Source organism: Vulpes vulpes, chromosome 15, assembly GCF_048418805.1.
Source record: "Vulpes vulpes isolate BD-2025 chromosome 15, VulVul3, whole genome shotgun sequence".
Taxonomy (NCBI): Eukaryota; Metazoa; Chordata; class Mammalia; order Carnivora; family Canidae; genus Vulpes; species Vulpes vulpes.
The window spans coordinates 11,759,334-11,773,838 of NC_132794.1; the positions used below are offsets into that span (position 1 = coordinate 11,759,334).

A 14,505-nucleotide genomic window follows, 5' to 3' on the forward strand; every position below is an offset into this window, starting at 1 on the left:
GGCGAGAGTTCTCAGACAGTGGCGGCTTTACCCAGGTTGGACACGACCGACTGTAAGTGCTCCTGGTACCCAATGACAGCTTCCAACCGAGTCGCAGCCGCCGGCCCTGGGCCAGGGACGACCCCAGAGGCCCAGGCCTGCCGGCCTCCCCGGAGCGGAGCGAGTCCCCCCACGCCGTCCTCCCGCCCTCCTCCCCCCTGTAACGAAGTGCAGCCCGGGCCTCTAGAAACTCTCTTTTTTCTTTTCTTTTCTTTTTTTTTTTTTTTCTTTTTCATTCTTTTTCTTGGGGGGCGGGGGACGTCGAGGGAGGGATGCACTTAGCAGCGCCTTCTTACAAAACGTGTCTCTGGGAGCAGCAGCGCCCTTTAAAGCCTGGAGAGGGCTGAGCCGGGTCCCAGGGCGCACGCCCCTGCGCTCCCAGCCGCGGCGCCGCGCCGGGTCCTCCCCGGGCCCCCACCCCCACCCCCAGGCCCCGGGCCCCGCGGAGCTCTCCCGCGGCCTCCGGGTCCCTCCGCTCGCCACGTCGCGCCGGCGCCGGGCCGCTCACTTGGCGTCGGAGGCGAGGCGCGGCAGGCTGCCCGCGCCCATGGCCGACACGTGGTGGTGCGGCGGCGGCACCTGGCACATGCTGCAGGGGCAGGGCATCCCGCCCCAGTGCTGGAAGCCGCCGCCGCCCCCGCCGCCGCCGCCGCCGCCGCCCAGCGGGGCCGCCGCCGCCGCCGCCGACGGGGACTTGAGCAGGCCGTGCGGGGGCCGGATGGAGCCGACCGACGACAGCCCGGAGCCCGGCAGCGACGCGCTGGACACGGCGGCGGCGGCGGCGGCGGCGGCCGCGGCGGCGGCGGCGGGGGGCAGGATGGGGTGGTGCACCGCGGGGTGGTGCGCGGCGTGCGCGGCGGCGGCGGGGTGCGCGGTGGCGGCGGGCAGGGGCGCCGAGTGCGCCAGGCCGCCGCAGGCCGACGGGTGGAAGCCCGCGTGGTGGCCGCCGTAGATCTCGCTCACCAGCCGCTTCATCTCCTCCAGCGAGTTGGTGAGCATGAGGATGTAGTTGCGCGCCAGCAGCAGCGTGGCGATCTTGGAGAGCTTGCGCACCGACGGGCCGTGCGCGTACGGCATGACCTCGCGCAGCCCGTCCATGGCGATGTTGAGGTCGTGCATGCGCTTGCGCTCGCGGCTGTTGATCTTGAGGCGGAGCTGCTGCAGCTCGGGCTCCGTCATCTGCTTCTTGTCCTTCTTGGTGGACGACGCGGCCGCCGACGAAGTGGACGACGAGGTGCTGGACGAGGATGACTTGAAGCCGCCGCCGCCCAGCTTGTCCCCGGGGTGCGCGCCCGCCGCGCCCATGGCGCCGCGCAGCTCCGCGCTCAGCTCCGGCGGGCAGTCGCTCGGCGTGGACGAGGACACGGTGCCTCCCGTGAAGCCGCCGCCGCCGCTGCCTTTGCTCCGGGCCGGCAGAAACAGGTCATCGGGCTCTGGCGACGACGGGCGACTGGACACCAGGCTGGCGTCCGAGTCCATGGCCCCCGGGGATAGTCGCAGCTTTCGCAGGGTCCTCCCCCCCCTCCCTGGGCGCTCGGAGCTTTACGCACGCCTCCTGCGAAAGAGGAGAAGAAACAGGAGAGAGAGAGAGATCGCGGTGGAGCGTGAGACAGACAGACAGAGAGACAGAGAGACAGAGAGAGAAGCTGTTCCCGCCTGCACCGCAGCGCGAGGTCCAGGCGCCGGTGGCCGGTTGCCCCGTGACCACCTCGCTGTGTCCCGCCTTCGGTCAACGGCACCCAGGTCCGCACGGAATAATCCCCCTCATCCCTCCCACCACCACCTCCTCCGCTCTCATCCACAGGTTGTTTTATTCCAGGGAGCACTGGCTGCCCCTCGGTGAAGGTGGCATTCTGGAAGCTTTATGCCTGCAACTGGGAACCGGGAGGCTGAATCCCCAGGGATGGAATGGCAAGTGAGGGGTTTTTTTTGGGAGGGGCGGGGGGAATAGAGGAGCTCTAAACAGAGAAGTAATTATTTGGTTTCTCAAACGCATCGACCTTATCTCCATCGACACCGCGCAGCAAACACCCACAGGCGCCCAGCGCCCGCGAGCCTAGATAACACGCGCTGCGCCCGGGGGGCCGCGGGGAGCTTTGCCAGCTGACCGAGACTTGGGCAGAAGGAACTGTGGTCGCCCCGACTTCTCGCTTTGGGGCGACGGGGATGCTGCGGGGAGAGTCGGGGCAGAGAAACCGCTCGGGGGAACTGGCGGGCAGGGCCGGGATCGGGGCCGGCCCTAACGAAGCCTCCCTGGGTCGCGGGCCAGTTGAGGGGCGTCTGTCCCCGGGATGTAGACTGGGGCTGCTGGGGGCGGGGACACTTACTGTGGATGCAATTAGAGGAGCTGGTTCCCGAAAGCCGCAGCGGAGAACCGGGCTCCGGGCGCCGAGGTCTCGTTGGTCTATGATAAGCATCCGCACCTTTCGGGGCTCGGTCGGTTTTTATAGCCCGGTGGCGGCGGCGACCGCGGCGGCGGTGGCCGAGGCGGGGGCGGGGAACAATGTGCGGGTCCTGGAGGGGCCGCCGCGCCAATGAGCTGGGCCCGCCCGGGGGGCTGGGAAGCTGATGTCATCCCGGCTAATTCCGCTCAATGAAACTCGCCCGGCCCGCACACGCCTCCTCCCCGCGCACAGCCAATGGGCGTCGGCGGCCGGGAGATTCTTGGGGAGGGACTGGAGGAGGAACCCGCCGAGGGGGTGTGAGAGGCGAGGGGGAGGAGGAGGGCGGGCTCGCCGGGGAAGTACCGAGGCCAGAAGAGAATGCAGCTGAGCTGGGGAGAGAGGGAGTGTTGTCAAATTGCTGCAAAAATACGGTTTCCGCAGAGTCAGGCTGGGGGCTGGGGTGGGCCGGGGGTGTCTGCAGACAGAAAACTAAGCTGACACCCAACGCGACCGGAGCTTTGGGGATGCGCGCGGGTAACCCCGGCCACGCAGGCAGCTGGGGCTGGAGTCTCCTGCGTTTTGCATTTCATCTCCCTCTGCGTTCTCGTGGCCTGTCCCCGTCTCAAGGGCTTCATCCACACGTGGGCATTTTGAACCCCAAATGTAAAGGACAGCACAGGCACAAAGCCCCTACTTTCTTCCCAAGCTAAGCGCGCCTCCGGGAGCTGGCGGTTCGGCTCCTCGGCCGAGGGCTGGTAGCGCCCCCAGCTGGGGGCAGGGCCTTGCGAGGCGGAGGGGACCTACTCCTGAAGCGTGTTTTGAAAGAAATCACGACCGCTCCTAAAGTGGAGAATGGGGCAGACACAGGGACGAGGTATTTCCCCCCACGGGAACCGCACGAACGGAAGGAAGGCAGAGTCTGGAGTCCAAAGTTAAGAGCCCTCCCCTCCCCTCCATTTATTAGCTCTGGAGCGGATGACGGTATTTTCAGCATCATCCTTGTGGTCCTGACCACGCTGTGGGGTAGGAGGGAGACGCTAGTTAGTCTGGGGGATGGGAAAAAAAAAAACGTTTAAGGTCTGGTCAAAGACTTCTCCAGGCCCTGGGCCAGACAGCAAGATCCAGCTACTTGCAGCGGTACTCAGACACCTTTTTACCAATCGCAGCTTGGCTGCTAAACCCCAAAACTTCTGCCCCATCAGGGATTAAACATGATCTTAGAGAAGCGGCTAACTGAGATAGTTTAGTGGTCCTGACGCATCCAACCCATTTTACAGAAGGGAAAATCAAGAGACCAAGTCTATAGCAAACCTACAGAAAACACTGCTAACCCTTTACGGCACAGATGGCTGCGTTGGCAGTTCCTTAGAGTAGTGGCAGCTGAATGTCTCTAACCTCTTCCCCGAGCTGGATTCCTTACGTCCATACCTTTCGAATACAGAAGTTTGGTTCTGCAGACCCGGGATCCTAGCCCTTTATATTGCACAGACACATACACAAGCACACCCTAGCCCTCCTTCTTCTGGTTGTGTGGTTGTTTGGGAAATTTTACTTTCCCTGTACCGCGTCAAAAACAAAGTAATTTTTGTTTGTTTGTCCTACTTTCAAATTGGGAAAGTACAAAATAAATACAAAAATAAGCCCACCGTATAGCTCCCAATGACCGAGTAAGACTATGAGAGAAAAATCTAGTGGGTTCTCGCCTTCGCCTCTCCTCTCATGCTTTCTGGAGCATAATTTTTCAACCCGTGTGTTTCCCGGTTGGCTCCACAGCCACCCATTAAATGTGTGCTTCAAGCATGAAGAACTGAAGTGTGGGGATATGTCGTCCAACGGTCATGGAAGATGGCCCATAACCGTTGATTTAGGAGAATCTGTTACAAGGTGGAAGGCAGGGGGCTGGAGTGGGGAGCGAGAGTAACTGGAATAGGTATTAGACAATGGTCCCTTTGGGCCTCCCCGACCACAGGCAGTGAAGACATTCGTGGGAATGTGAGCCGTGGGGCCACCAGCCCACTTGTGCGCACCCCTGTGTATCTAATAAACACCGGCTGGCGCGCCCTGCGAGCGCCTGGGTTACAGACACTGAGGTTAGTCCAGAGGGCGGCACGTGTCCTGGAGCCCTGGTTCCTTCTTTTGTTGCCTGCCACCCGCAACTGTCCTGCATCCTCCGGTCCCTGAGAGTGTCTGGGGTTCTTTAAGCGCTCCTTGCAGAGGCTGGAGTTGGAAGTAGGGGCGAGGGTTGAGGGGCTCATTGTGGCACCTTGCGTATTTAAAGCCTGGGAAGGCAGAGTGCTGCGGGCCCGGAGAGCTGGCTTCTTCGCCAGGTTCTCTCGTGACCGCCCCTATGGATACTCCCCAGGCCCCAAACCCGTGCCACTGAGCCAGGGGCAGTGGTGGCTGTTCTGGGCTGTGCAGCGGCACCTCGCGGTTCTCACTCCCCAAGCCCGGAGCTCAGCTGCCCGGCAGCTCTGGGCTGGAGACCCCTTCTCCCCGCAGCATCCTCCAACATCCTGCGGTTGTCAGAAAGTCGCTCTGGGAGGTAGGGGCGGTCTGTGTCCCCCTGGGCTAAGGGAGCCCAGGTCGCTGGACTCCTCTCTCTGGGTCTTTGAGCCCTCCTACCCCCGCTCCAGGAATAATCAAAAACTTGAGCCAGCCGCTGGCGCCTGCCCTCGTGTGTCCCGGAGGCGTCCTGGCATTTGCTCTGTTCTTGAGCCGGGCGCCTGGTGTGCACGTCCTGGGTGGGTCCTGGGCAACGCTGAAGCCCCTTCCCGCGAAACGGAGACTTGCCGAGGCTAATCAGCCGGGCTCTGGGAGTTCCTGGCTGGCCCAGGCATCCAGAAGCTGTCGGCCTCCTCCGTCAAAACGGAAGACGTGTTTTTCCCTCTCCTTTGTGTTTCCCTCCCACAAAAGGCCGGGTGCACGTCGAGGCCGGCCTTTGCTCAGTCGCCTGGCGGCCGGGAGGAGCTTGTGCCAAATAGGCCCGGGGCGGGCTCGGGCTCTCGCGGGGCTCCGAGGGCTCAGACCTCCCACTGCTTCCCGGGTTCCTCCCCGGGCCATTCTTTCGCGTTCTCGCCTTTCCCTTCCCCAAGTTCCTGCACACATTCAAGCAGCCGCTCGGCCAGACTGCCAAGGAGAGCAGCGTCCTTGCTCGGGGGGCGAGCCAGGGCTGACAGCAGGATGCGAGGCTGGGGGCACCGGAACGGAAAGCAAAGAAGAAAGCGTTTCAGCAATCGGTCCAGATCCGGAAACCAGAAGGCTTGCGGAGGGGCAGCGTTTGGCGCCCAAACCTGAGCGATAAGACCCCTCGGGAGAGCTCTGCAAACAAATGGCATCTGTCTTCCTTGTAAGGCTTAGCTTCCAGAGCTGTCCAGGGTCATCCCGATCTGGGACCCGGCGCTGAGCACAGGGCCTGACACGTGGAGGGTGCTTGGTAAATACTTCTGAATGCACACGCGTGCAGATGTGCCCACGGGCTGGTGTGAAACGTGACTGCTAAAATACATGTAATACTCCGTGCACACAGTACACCATGAAATCTGTAATTTGGGCTGCCGCAGTATGGGAGCCTTTAGAATGACAAGGGTAGTGGCTTCTATCCAATGGCCAGTTACGCTGTGCCAGACACTTAGTGGGTCTTGGCAGAAATTATCTCATCTAATCTCTCATGACTCTAGGTGGGTCATTTACTTTGCTTACTCCCATTTGCAGGCTGGGAAACTGACCCTCAGGAAAGGTGTGGGCATCTGTTCAAGGTCCTGGGAGCAGAGAAGCAGGTCCAGGGAGGCAGCATGACGGTGGGCATCAGAGCCTGAGCCGTCTTGAGTTGTCTGGTTTCAGCCTCATATTCTCGTTCCTAAAATGATGGTTTCTAGAAGCTACTGTGACCTCTAAGCGTGTGTCTGTTGCAAGATTTCAGGGGGTGTGGGGAGGAGTCGAATGACATCCTCACTTGGCAGTTTCTCTAATCTGTCGATACTCAAGTTGTTTGAGTGTGAGGGCGCTGAGAATGGAGGGGTCCCAACCTTTCGGCAGAGGCTCACCCCGGGGGCAGAATCGGGAAGGAATCCCCAGGGGCTTGGAAGGTGGGGTGATGCGCTGGGATAGCTAACGGGAAAGGACAAACAAAAAAAGCCCCTAGAGAAGCCCCATAGCTAATAGCCTCTTCTCCACTGTCAGCTCTGCTCTCTGAATCACCCACCTCCACTGAGCTAGCACTCAGCTGCCACCTGCCCTGAAGGATCAACGGCTGAAGTCCACCTGGGCCCTCAGGTTCACCAGGGAACAAAGTTGGGAGAGGACTGAGGGATGATTGGAAATTAACTTTATAGATCTCATCTCACAGTTGTCTCCCCCAGTTGGGCAACAGCCCTTCGGGTGTTGAAAGAGGAGGCGCATTGTTCCCGTTTTACAGATGAAGATTAGAATATCCTGTTCCCTCTGGATTAGTCTGCACGCTGGGACGGGGGTGGGGGGGTGGGGGGGTGGGGACAGTGTGAGAAAGGGGAGGCCCCTAGAGTCGGTCGGGGGAGATCCAGTGGGCAGGATCAAGGTGAAAAGGTTGGGGAGCACAGGTGCGAGTGTCCTTGGTGGGTAGCCCCTCGGGTATAAGGTGGTGGGGACATAGGGACCGAGAAACTGCTGATCCGGTCTGGGCTAAGGTCCTGGGTATGAGGAAGCACGGGAGAGAGTCTTCAGGCCACCGCGACCACAGGGAGGCAGGAGGTGTGTGCGCTCCCCACACTGCGCCCTGCGGGCGGCACAGCCCACCGCTGCACCCGTGGAGGGCGCGGAGCCTCTCGCCTCCCAGGGCCTGTGGCAGCTGAGCCCCAAACACGGGTTGGATGACCTGGCTTGCTGCATCGGGAAAATGGGGCAATATGACCCCACCTGGTGGGCCTCAGGATCCAGTCCCAGCCCTTTAACACGGCCTTTGAGGGAGGGTCCTGACCCGATCCCAGCCGGCTTCTCCTGGTCTCCTTTTGCAGGAGCCGGAGCACCCGGCGACTCTGCACTTTCCTCCACCTTTGCCCACGTGTCCCCCTGCATGATCCCCTTGGCACCCACAGCTCTCCCCACCCCCATCGGGGTTCACCCCGGGGCGAGGATCTGGCTCCCTCCCCGCAGAGGGAGCACCTCGAGGGGTCCTCACTTTGCTGGAACTTGCTTTGCATCTCCGAGGGCCGGAGCAGGGCAAGTCCAGAGAGCTCAAAAAACCGAGGTTAGGGCCGCAGATAAGACAGTTACCGGGAGAGTTTGATTTGAGTTGCCACACAGCACAGAGGACCACAAAACAATAGCACCAGGGGTACAGTCCCCCCCCCAACCGCCCCATTAAACCGGGTTCAGAAATGCCGGGTGCAGACCGCGCCGCTCACTCCTGGCCCTAGGAGGGCGCAGACGCCTCCTCCCCCTCCAGGCACACAGGTTGTCTTGGAAGTGCAGGGCGAGAGATGGGCCCAGGCCTCCGCTCTTGGGGACGGAGGGGCGCGGGATGACAGGTGCCCCGGGGTCCCAGACCCGGCAGGGCGCTCCGTCGCCCGGCGCCCTGCTCAGGCTCAGCCCGAACGCGCGGCCCGCGGAGGACTCCCCAACCTGGGCTCCGGGGCCCGAGTCCCCAGCTGCGAGCGGCTCCTGGGTGCTCGGGGAGCAGGGACCCCCCCCCCAGGGGGCCTGGCCCATGCCTCACACAGGCCACCGCCCTGGACCCGCATCTCGAACCTTCCTCCGGGTGAGCACCGGCAGCAGTGCCCAGGCGCAGTCCCCCTCTGGGGTTTGGAGAAAGTGGCGGAAAACAGGAGCTGGGCACGTTCTGCTTCTCTTCCTTTTTGCCTTTGCTCCGTTTTCCATTGCATCTGGTAGCCTCTTCTCCCTTCTGCTTTCTCCCTCCCCTCCCGTATGTATATGTGAGTCTTCTTCTTCTTTTTTTTTTTTAAATTCTCCCTCTTTGCTGAAATGGCACATGCCAGGCCCCTGAGAGCCCGGAACTTCAGAGGGACTCCCGACCCCCTGCCGCCTCTCTCCACATCTGCGTCCTGGGACACGCTGCCTCAGAATTTACAGGGGCACTGGTTGGAAATCCAGAGTCTTGGGTCCATCCAGACCTTGTGAGGCAAAAACTCCAAGAACCAAGGCGATGCGTGGCACATTCGAGTTTGAGAAGCATTGTTCTAGGTTCTTTTGGAGGCTTATCCTTAGGTATGTGCCTCTTCTTCTCCCAAGGTCCCTGGGCCTTCCAGTCCCTGACACACACCCTTTCTGGGGCTGACAAAGCTATTTTCTGGAGCTTCCAGAACACCTCCCAGCCATTTACATTGTGCTCACTCTTACCCTCTTGGCCTCTGTTAAATAAAATTTAGTACACACTTTAAGAAATGCATGCCCATTATAAAACAAACAAAAATAACTTTGAAATAATGCAGAATGCAAAAGTCACCAGTAGTCCAACCCTATTCCCCTGCAACAAGTGTCTATCAAAAATTTTGGTGAAGTTCTTCCAGACTTTATTAGGTTTTGTAATCAGCTGCTTTCATTTCTTAGCGCCTCTTGGGCATCTTTTCACAACAGTAGAAGATTCACCTGACCCGTTTAACAGTATAAATGTGCACCAATCCATCCCCGTTAGGTCCTCCCTTCCGTTGCCTGTTCAGCTTTGAACAGCTGGTCAGAACTGGAACCCCTGAAAACATGCCTGTTGTGTGTGTCCTTGTGGTAGGAGGATCACAGAGTTAGGCTCCTACCTGGCACGGCAAGGTAGGGACTCCCCGCCTGGCCCCCCTTGGGCTCTCTGCAGTGGCAAGTTCTTGTCTGAGGAGTCGCTCTCTCCTGGCAGGTGTGGTGAGAAGAACTGTTTCCCCACTTTGCCTATAGTTAGATGTGCAGGGAAACGGAACCCACCCTTCTGAGACTTGGATGGGTTCAAAGGACGATGTTCAGTCATCCTGAGCAGAGCATTCCTGGTCTGGCACCATGACCAGGTCAGAACTTGAGATCTGTGATTTTGGAGGATGCAGGAGGTTTTTTGTTTTTAAGATTTTATTTATTTATCCATGAGAGACACACACACGGGGGTGGGGTGCAGAGACACAGGCAGAGAGAGAAGCAGACTCCCTGCAGGGAGCCGGACACAGGACTCAATCCCATGACCCCGGGATCACAACCTGGGCATGAAGGCAGGCGCTAAACCACCGAGCCACCCAGGCTGCCCAATGCAGGAGTTTTTATAAGACACTCAGTTTCCTTATTCATTTGCAACCAGAAAGATCATCTACTTCTGGGTTGACTCTGAGGCTAGGTCTAAGCAAAAAGGCCATTCTTCGTGGACAGTATTTACAGTTTTGACTAAAAGAAGAAGGTGGCAAAGGAGGTGGGGAGGGAGAAGGGGAGAGGAAGACAAAAGGAAAAAAAGAAACCACATTCTCTCTCTCTTTAATTCTCTCTTCTTTAAAACATATTTTGAATAGGTTCTCTGTAGCACTTGCCTAAAATAAAACTCAAATCCTATAAAGAGTATTTGATTAAAACTAAGGCTCAGTGGTCAAGTGCCTCCCTTTGGCCCAGGGCGTGATCCTGGAGTCCCGGGATTGAGTCCCACATCGGGCTCCCTCCATGGAGCCTGCTTCTCCCTCTGCCTGTGTCTCTGCCTCTCTCTATGTCTCTCATGAATAAATAAAATCTTTAAAAAAAACCCTAAGTCTCCCTGGTACAACTGACCTCCTTCCCCCAGGTCCCCAGAGGCAACTACTGCTACAGTTTCTTACGTATTCCAGAAATATATACACACACACACAGGCCAGCCCACCAACAGCATACATACTTACAATACACCTTCTCAAACACCCTCACCAGGGTGGTCAGACGTGCAAGGAGCCTCTCCTAATCTAAATGAAGACAGTTATCCCCACTCAAAAGCAAGCATCACAACATCAGAATCTGAGCACCCCCTCCTGATGGTATTTTTCCCATTCCCCTTGGTCATAGAGAACCCCAGGTGGTGAGAGATGGAGGAGCTTTCTGCACTGAGTCCGCTTCTCCAAAGTGTCCCCAAGATAGGACTTTTAGCCACTGCCCAAAACTTGCAGGTGAGTCTGTTTCTTTTTTATATTATAATTGCAAAATGAATAGTTTATCTTCCTTCCTATCAGGAGGGCCATCGTACTTTAAAGAGTATATGTAAGACCATGAGATGAAGCTAATTAGTTATTGTTATTTTTCCTTATTCGTTGACCAGGTAATATTTGACATAGTTCAAAATTTCAAAAATATAATGAAAAGGTTCCCACCTCTGTCCCCCCAGCCACTCGGTTCCTTTGCTTAGCCACCACCTATCATTTCAGAGATATTCTCTGCATATCCAAGCAACGATATATATTTATTCTTTGTTTAACAGATGGTAACAGACTATACATACCGTTTCCCCACCTTGCTTTTTTTTTTTCAGTTAACATCTAGCAGATTACTTCTTTTTGCTGTATTAAAAGCTCCTTCCAAAAAAAAAAAGCTCCTTCCTTAAAAAAAGACATCCTTCCGTAATATGGATGTACTATAATATTTAGCTATCGGCCCATTGGAAGACATTTAGATTGTTTCCATTTTTTTACTATTACAAACAATGCTGTAAAGAAATACTTTGTAAATTGTCATTTGCATATATGCTCTAAGGATAAATCCTTAGAATTAGCATTATTAAGTCACAAGCCTCTGCATTTGTAATTTTGGTAGATGCTACCCAGTTGTTACCTAGGTAGTGTCCAAATCTGTGTTGCAATGTAGAAGAGCTGCTACCTGGTTGACAGTTAATTTAGATGCTCAGTTTTTATTTTCCTGAGTCCAGGGAAAATGTGATCTCTAATTTGGATGTCAGAATAGACAGAATGTCAGAATAGACGGGCTGACCACTGTGACTCTGCAGGATAGAATAATAAAATGTCGTTTCCCCCTTTTAAAACACCAAGCTACAAATTCTAATAGATTTCAGCATCTGGTACCATTTCCAGTCCTTCTCGAGATTTACTAATGACTTTTTCCACGTTCTTGGGTAGAATGGTCCAAGTGTGCAGACGCATTATATCGGCTGAGGAAGATTTATGTTTCGAGCATCAGAATTCAACAGTTATTTACTGGGCTCCTTTCCTGTGCCATGAACAGTCTTGTGCCAGGGGTCCAGCAGTGAACAAAACAGACAGCACCTCTGCTCTCAAACATGTTAGCAAGAATAATACTATCATGATTATTAGTATAATTTATTTTTATTCTCTTAATAGCCCTGTAAGGTGGTTGGAGTAGGGTGTACGTGATTAACCCACTGCCTCCCACCCAAGTCACATGGCAAACACTGCTGGTGGTTCTTCCAAATCTGTTCCACTTTCTATATAGAACTTCTGGTTGGATCCATGGCCACCAAGAATAAAGGCAGCATTTGCCAGCCCCCTTTGTGACCAAGTTCGGGCCAGGAGGCTATAAACAGAAGTGGTGTTTGCAATTTCCAGAGCCATCCTCCAAGTGAGGGAGCATGTCTTTCTCATTTCATCTTGACTTCCTGCTGTCTGGAATCCCGACATGATGGTCAGGGCTGGAAGAGCCACTGGGGTCATGAGGTGGCCATGAGGCCACATATGAAAGCGCATTAGGAGAGAAGGTGCCTGGGTTCCTGATAGTATGGGGTGCTGGACATGCCCAGGACCCATTCCCTGGTCTCAGATGAGAGGGCAAAAACCCTCTGCTTTGTTAACTCCATCTTTTCTGACACAGCTAAACTGAATCCTAATCAAGGGTAAGGGACTTGTGAATGCTAAATGAGGTGCTTTGGGATGTCAGAAGAGGCATCCCCCCCCCCCAGGCGTCTTTGTTATATCAGTTGGGCCTGAATCCTCACTAATTCGAAGGGCTAATTCTCATCATAACAAGGCTGGTGACTTGCAGTGTTATGAGGCCACCCCCTCTGTAGAGGAGGCTCTAACAAAGGGGGAATGAGCACCTCTGGTCTTGTGCTGTGTCATTCAGGAAGTGGTGGTGCTGATGGTCAGACCTCACTGGGCAACCTCTTTAGTGGATGGTGTGGATCCTGGTGGTCCCTTCACTCTTCCTTGTTGGGCCTTTTCATTATATGCTATTTGCCTTTGAATTTTGATGAAGCAAAGGCTCCTGTGGCAGTTAATGTCGATGCTTGCCCAGATCCCTTTCTATGGTTTCTGCACCCTTCAGGCTGGGGCGAGCTTTCACTTTCAGTGACCAGCACATCCGACTCATCTTCTCAAGACTGTCCTCAGATGTCTGGAGCTGATCTGCCAGATGTGGAGAGGGCTGAGGTGTAGTCATGGTGCATGATGTAGTTTTGGAATATAGGTGGTGTGTGTGTGTGTGGGGGGGTAAGCCACCAATATAGGCTTGGTGGGGTGAGGTCCAGAGCCGACGGCCAAGAAAGAATTCTTATGACATCTTTGGTGCAGAATGGTGGTTTATGAAAGCACTGGGACAGGACCCGTGGACAGGAAAAGGTGCTGTGAGTGGAGGCTGATTATATCCTTGGGAAATGGGGGTAAGGAAAAAGGAGATTTTTCAAAAGAATTTTTGTATGCTAAAGAGGACATACAAGATATTGGAGGCCTTGCCAATTGTCAGGTTAAGGTTGGTTTTCCCTCTAGTAAAGCATTAACATGGAGACAGTTGGGAGTTTCCTTCTGGAAGTTAGGTTATTGCTAAGAATGGTCTTTTTTCTCGTGTATATCACTAAGACATTTTGTAAACTGAGGGAGACTCGTGTCTTGCCGGTGTGTAATCTCTATAAGTTGACCATTTGTTTTGCCTTCCCTCAGCTTTAGGGCAGCCAGGAGTGCCTGAGGACTGTCACCTGTATCCTGCCTGGGAGGGAGGAGGCAGATTGCAAGGTGTCAGCTTCTGCTTCGTCCTCAGCTTGCCTTCTGCTCCCTCATCGGTGCAGACCTTCCTCATTTTGTCTCGAGGTGACTCTGTGGCATAGCTTCTACCCCAAGGACCCCTTATAGGTTCAGGCCGAAGCCCACTCACTTTAGAACTTTTGCCTGAGATCTTTTCTTGGCTTTCTCCTCTGGCCTGGCTTCCCCATGCCCTTACCAGCCTCCCTGGGTCAGTGGGGGGACTGCTTCGGTTAATCACTGAGCCATGAACACCCATCTCAGTATAGCCCAGCAGCCCTGACATGGGGGGAATTGCAGTTCTATCTCAAGGGGCTGTCCCTGTATAACATCCCTCTGTGGAGATGGCTGCTCCAGGCCTTCTTATCTTGCTGCTTTGTCATGCTCTCTTCTGTTGTATTCCCTCTTTTGTGTTGATGGCAGCCCTGGCTCCATCATATCTGCATTCTCATCAGCAGGAAGGAGAGGGAAAAGTGTAGCCTCACCACCTCCCTTGAAAGTCAGGCCCAAGCCCTGCAAGTGGAACTTCTGCTCACAACCCATTAGCCTCTCATAGTCACATGGTTACCCCTAAAGGCAAGTGAAGCTGAAAATGTTGTCTTCAGGTGAGGGGCCAGGAGGGCACCAATTACAGCCACCCAGGAGCTCTCAAACTAACCAAAATAGAAGAGAATGGATTTCGGGGACCCTAGCTGTTGTTGTCACACCTAGGAATCACCATCTTAAATTCTAGGAACTAAAATGTTTCTAATGCTACTGATGTTTAACTTACACCAAAAATTTCTTTTTACAGATTTTATTTATTTATTCATGAGAGACACATAGAGAGAGGCTGAGACATAGGCAGAGGGAGAAGCAGGCTCCCCTTAGGGAGCCTGATGCAGGACTCGATCCTGGGACTCCGGGATCATGCCCTGAGCTGAAGGCAGACACTCAACCACTAAGCCACCCAGGCGTCCCGACATACACCAAAATTATACCTTTAGCTGCTATGACCAATTCCAAGGCAGCTAGCTGTGAATGCCCTGAAGTACTGTTTCTGGAAAAGACCTGAGAAATCCTCTTCATCACCTCCAGCATAGTTACTGGGGCCCTGGACACAGAGGTGGCAGCTGAGACCAACACAATGGGAGGGGTAGAGTGTAGACAGCTTTTGGCAGAAAGCTGATGTAAAGTGGGTGGCACAGGTT

General features: G+C 55.2%; 1 protein-coding gene across 1 annotated transcript; it reads right to left on the reverse strand.

Annotated features, from left to right (window-relative positions):
* Window positions 1-239: 239 nt before the first annotated feature.
* OLIG2 (oligodendrocyte transcription factor 2) lies at window positions 240-2,534 on the reverse strand. Its single transcript, XM_072740791.1, has 2 exons — window positions 2,367-2,534; window positions 240-1,594 (listed from the first exon to the last, which is right to left on the reverse strand). Exon 2 carries the CDS (start codon window positions 1,516-1,518, stop codon window positions 544-546), a length of 975 nt encoding a protein of 324 aa, XP_072596892.1. The 5' UTR covers window positions 1,519-1,594; window positions 2,367-2,534; the 3' UTR covers window positions 240-543.
* Window positions 2,535-14,505: the final 11,971 nt, after the last annotated feature.